General features: G+C 37.7%; 1 protein-coding gene across 1 annotated transcript in view; it reads right to left on the bottom strand.

Moving 5' to 3' along the window:
• The window catches only part of spock1 (SPARC (osteonectin), cwcv and kazal like domains proteoglycan 1), a gene marked incomplete at its 5' end in the record, with an annotated part of 110,537 nt that overhangs the window by 24,317 nt on the left and 80,220 nt on the right, over nucleotides 1-6,000 (bottom strand). Inside the window, 2 exons of the mRNA XM_080502689.1 lie at nucleotides 11-143; nucleotides 4,986-5,100. Of these exons, the coding sequence (XP_080358815.1) occupies nucleotides 11-143; nucleotides 4,986-5,100 (248 nt within the window). The remainder of the gene's footprint in view (nucleotides 1-10; nucleotides 144-4,985; nucleotides 5,101-6,000) is intronic.

The following is a 6,000-nucleotide window of genomic DNA, read 5'->3' as shown; positions in this document are numbered from 1 at the left end:
GATATTTCACCTTGGAGGAGTAGGTGTGCCCGTCAGAGCCGCACACAGGAGTTGACTGGAGTGCCGAGCAAAGCCTACATTTGCCATGAGGACCAGCTTCGAGCCTGTGCTTGTGGCTTATGCTGCCTTTCCTGGGTTTCACACTGAGGAGGAAACAAACATGACTTTGTTTAATAAAAAAAAAAAAAGTGAATGAAAACTTTGTGAATAAGCAGTTTTTTTACTATGTTGTTAGCTTCAGCTAAAGCAGAAAATACTATGATGAGAAATGACACTGATGGCAACCTGTACTGCGAACATAAAATCTCCTATAGCTTTTTCAATCTGTAAATTATCTACACATGAGAGAAAACTGTCATGTGGCGATGATAGCAGCTTGACTCATCTTTCCACTTCAGAGGTTGTCAAAGGAAAACACAACATGCATCAAAGCATGTCTGCATCTTGCTCTCTGTTTTAGTGGAAACTGTAGTTAAAAGTAATCCTTGGTCAATGTAATCATTCCATCAACATCAAATGAGGAGCAGAATAGTATGAATCTTCAGAGGATGGTTGAATGCGTGTTCATTTAACCAGTCAGGCGAGTGCAGAAATGAAGTGTGAAAGTATTTTAACAAAGCTTCAAATGATTTGAGAGGAATGTGTGTGACGCATAAGGTCGAGCATGTCACTCATTCACAACTATCTCACAATTCCATATAATTTTCTGCTGTTTACATCTTGAACATTGGGGTTGCTGGAGCTGACCACAGCTAACTATGAGTGTGGAGCACTGTGGACCATGGTATAACGTATGGAGCAATCCTGTAGATTGGTCACTGCAAACATAGACAGACACCTATTAAAACTCAGACGTGCACGGGGAGAACATTCAAACTCCAAACACAAAGGCTTTCAAGCAAAAAGTTGAAGAGTGTGCATTCTCGCTGTGAAGTCAGTGTAAACACCACAGCACTGAGCAGCCCTGGCTCACACTCTTATCATATGGAATGGCAACCATACACCTTTAATTTGATCATCCATATAGCAAAGAACTTAAAATAGAAAGAACAAATTCACTAAATCGAAAAAAAAACCCCACCTAAAACAACAAAACTCTTTAAACCCATCATTTTTTTTACAGAAAAGTCACTCGTTCAGCCCTCGAGGCGAAATCTATATTCTGTAATGACTATCTGCAAATGTCAGACAACATGTCAGCCATATTTTTGTTTTCTCCAATGAGTGACTTACCTGCTGAGCTCCACTGCTGCAGCAAAGCAGATGCACACATTCGACTGATAAATGAAACCATGTCATCAACTACGTTATAACAGAAGTGTGATGGAACAGGTTGCTGCATCACCTCATCTGCACAATATGAAGGGTGGGGCACGCCAGAGAAATCTGTATCCGCATCACCAATATTCATTGAGAGAGACAGCTCCACAAATCAGAGCTGACAGAACCTCCAGAGAGTTTGCTTCCCTTTTTCTTAAAGAGACGCAGTCCAATCACATACCACTGTACTTCATCGTCCTGCTGAGACTCTCTATGCCTCTCTAATCTGAAAAATTACTGATCCAAAAGTACTCCAACATCTTCACAGCAGGACCGAGATGCTCACAAATTGACACTGTAAGCCTCCATGATGCTTTTAGAATTGCTGGTAATGTAGATTCTAAGACTGCAGCTGAACAAGAAAAGTGATTTCTTTTGTTTATACAAATCAACTTTGAGAGGAAGGAAGTCAATTTCGCTTGTCTTAACACCAGTGAGTATTGAACAAAATTAATTTTGCTGATGGAGTTTGGTTTAAAAGTAAGACATTTGTTTCTGTTTGTTATATAGCATTGAGTCATTCAGTTCAATTTCCTTTTCCACAAAATTAAAAGAAGGAAAGGGGAAGGCAGAGGGATATGTCTTTCACCAGTGTGTTATATTTCCCTTACATTTTTTTTTTTTTTTTACAATAAATAAGAACAAGTGGATTTTAAAACAAATAAGAATTTTTTTAGTTTATTTTTTAAAATTTCAATGTAATGCAAATTGTTCAAAATTAAGATGATGGACCACACACACACATTAAGTGTTGCAGGTTGGACACCTATCAACCTCACTTCCTTTGTGACAGTAAAAAGGCATATAAAATAAGTCAATAATGGATTTCTTGCCCATTGATGTAAAAATATGTTAATAAAAATATTTTTAATAAACAATCCTGGTCAATATTATACAACATTTGCTCCATAGCCTAAGATCATGGAGTTCATATCATATACGTATGTTTTACTTTCAGTATGTGAGAGTTGGATGCCCTGTTTTAAGTTTAAAATAATTTTAGGTTAATGTGATACACTGCAAAAACGCAAAACCTTTAAGTTTATTAGTCTTGATTTTAGTCAAAATAGCTCATCCCACTTTATTTAAGATGCATCTCCTGAGAAGTGCTTGTAGTATTTCAGCAAGATGCATTGTCTGGTCTTGTTTTGAGTTGTATTTTAGAAGAAACAAGATTTGTTTTACATTTCATACATTTTTCAAGCTGAGGTGTTATTTGTGGAGGATAAATAATCTTTATTTTAGCATTTGTGGCTTATTTTCAGATTGAAAATGTTGGTAAATTATCCTCTAAAACAAGTTTTCTCTGCAAATTGCAAGACCTCAAAATTCTCAATCATGTCATATTACAATAAATCTTACCAAAACAATTGTAATTTGTTGTATTGGCCAATTTTTTCTTTTTTTTCAATTTAAAAGTAACTCGATAAATGTATCTTTTCTTGTTTTGAGAACGGCATATTTTTCCAGTGTGTGTTTTACCCATTGAGGATACAGCCTCCTGACAAATTGCTGACTGCTTACTGCACTGCTGGGCTGATTATGCGCTTCAATGGAGTGACGTCTCTGAATATGAGTGTATGTATTTGAAGTGCTGCAAGTCACTCTGACAGCAAGTTAAAAAAAAATAAAACAAAACACAGATGACTTACAGCCTCCTTGATATTTACTGGCAACTCAAAATGTTTCTCCACGACTGCCATTAAAGTGACAAGTATGTAAAATCTAAGTCTTCCAGTGTGGCTCAATGTCGTTACACCCTTGATATTGTGAAATTCAAAGTTTGCGTGTGTTCTCTGTAATACCACTGGATCTGTGTTACTGTGATTACTACAACCAATTCAATTCACACAGATAAACTATATAATACAATCCAAAGCCTCAGTGAGTGAGAATATTGGGAAAACACAGATTCCAGGTGAATAACTTGACATATTAAGCAGCAAATAGAACTTGTAATTATAGCAACAGAGGAAAATAGATTAAAACCACGATTCTTTGCAACTAATGATTTGAGAAAATCAATTAAACCCAAGACAGATGCAAAAAAAGAAGAAGAAAAAAACCAAAAGCCTTCACGTCTTTTTGCAGAAGTGCTTCTTCAACTGACAAATTGAAAAACCTTAAAATTGGCAATGGTTGAAAACACAAACATATTGGGTGGTAACAGAGCAAACACTGTGATTAAAATTAACTGGTGGTGAGAATATGTATGCGTGAGTCTGACACTAAAGCGTGCTGGCTTCTAACAAAAATAACTGGGAAATTGAGTTTATCTAAAGTGTTTTCCACATGTTATTTATCCAATTTACCCCAAAGTAAACTTGAAAAGATGCTGAATATCTATTGTCATCTTGACTTGTATCTAATTGCAATAATTACATGTTTATGGAGAGGGAAATCTTGCATCAAAGCAACTCCTGCTCTGGAAATGTGTACTTCTCATGTGTATGACATAAATGCTAAGTTAAAATGAATGTATTGTTTGAGACCTTTCAACAAATTTGAAAACACATTTGACTACCACACTATTTAACACTGTTGACTCATATAAGTTGGCTTACATGGGGTATTGAATTGACAAATTCAATACAGTACACAATGGATGACTTCTCTTGGTGCTTTGTGTGATGACAGCAGTGAAATGTGTCCCGTTCCTGTCTGAAATACGATGCTAGTTGCTGTCCTGGGTCATGCTCGACACATTTTTGTCCAACTACTATGCTTTCCTTTGGTTTATTGTGTGGATTGCAGGCACATTAGTTTGATTTCTCGGCTCTTATACTGTGAAGCCTTGGTGTTGTGAGTAATGCTGTTTACTGTCTCTCGCTTTTACTTGCCTTGAATTGCAAGTTGTGGATGGGAGAAGATGTTATGAAGCTGTACCCTGTATGCTTTTCAGCATTGCTATTATAAGTCTCACCCGTATGTGATGCAGACTCATATCATCACAAAACTTAGATTTTGAGCTGTAATAAGGCCAATGGGCATCAACTTTATTCTTTCCCCCCCCCCTCATAGTTTAACATCTAAAAGATTTGACACTGTTGTGAAAACTGATTTCCATGTTTATTTGTATTGCTCTTTAGTGTGGGTGTGGGTGTGTGTGTGTGTGTGTGTGTGTGTGTGTGTGTGTGTGTGTGTGTGTGTGTGTGTGTGTGTGTACACACACAATGTACGTTCTGTATGTGCAGATGTGTTTGCATACAAATGTTATTCATTTGTTCCTTGTGAATTGTTTGTGAAAAACTTTGAGTTGCCTTTTACGGTGTCAAAGCTGCTTTATGAATTAATTTATATTTCTCTACAATGCTCTTGGTCATGTTTTTGACCTGCTGTCAAAAATATACAAGGCTCCTCTGCTGTTTTGAAATTTTCTTCTTAAAAGCACCTCTTCACCTTTGCTACCTTCGGTTTTCAAATGAAATAATGAAGGAATATAAAAGGATTTAAAAGAAATGGACATTCTCTACATTTTATACATCTCATCTTTGAAATTGGGGTTGTTTTATCATGATCAGAACAATACATACAAAAGGACCCATCAGAATTTATTAAAGAAAGAAGAAAGGAAAGGTAGCAACATTTTTAGATTTTAATAATACTATTTTTGTTTGCCTGAAGTGATACAGAAGTAAAGTCATTGTTATTGAGATGAGTTGTACCTGTGGGCCGGTTGCTTGTGATTGGTGCAGATGGCAGTCTGGTAGTCGTGGCTCACACACACCTTGTGGGGAGGACAGCGAACCTTCAGACACGGATCCTTGGTGGCATCTGGGCCTAAAAGCAAGAACACAGAAACAAAACTCATCTCTTAATTGCAAAAGTAAGGTGGTGAGAAATAAAATGCCGGGAATCAGCGCAATGTGGCGCTCAAGTTGAAAGTTGACGCAGCAAAACATCAAGCTGTTCTTTCAGTTTCACGGCTGACGGACTCTTATGTCCTACTAACTGGCGCAGGCAGAAAAATAATGAGTTGGAGAAAGAGCCAGGGAAGAAGAATGGGAAAAGGTGTGAAGTAAACGTGGAGTTTTCTGTGTTGCGAGCTGCTTAATGAGGACTATTCTCTCTGAGCGTCGACCCTATCTTCTTCCAAATCAATCTCCAGTGTGACATTATCACCGTGCCAGGCAGCCACAGCTGGCTGGAGTCCAAGATGACAAAAGATCAAAGCAGCTCATTGACTCTGAGCACTGTGTCATTTCACACTAGGCTAACAGCACAAACCCACTTTCATTTGACAGACCGGAGAAAAGGGAGGAAAAAGAAAAAACAGGAGGTGGAGAAGGTGAAAAAGACAGTGGCAGTAAAAGAGAGGGACAAGAGCTTTTAGCACAAATGGAGTGAGAGAAAGTCCCACATCAGGCAGTTGACTCTGGAGTGGTGAACGGTGCGATCCTGTCAATTACACAGTCTGTAACGGATGAGCATTAAAATAAAGATGAAAGCCCCTGTGATGGAAAAAAAAGTAAAAACAACCAAAAAAGACAAAGCTAATAAAACAAGATCAAAGATAAGGTCAGTTTTTAGCCACACACAAAGACCTCATCCTGCCAACATGGTGCTCAACCTAAAAATGATTTCAAATCCCAAGTTAATGAAGACTGAGCACAGAGTGTGTAGATCAAAGCCCTGTGCAATGTTCAAGTCATTAGCATGTGGCTGCTTACATCATAAAAC

This window comes from Blennius ocellaris (assembly GCF_963422515.1).
Source record: "Blennius ocellaris genome assembly, chromosome: 9".
NCBI classification, from domain to species: domain Eukaryota; kingdom Metazoa; phylum Chordata; class Actinopteri; order Blenniiformes; family Blenniidae; genus Blennius; species Blennius ocellaris.
Note: the sequence above shows the minus strand (reverse complement) of the source record. Positions and strands in the feature narration are given on the sequence as shown.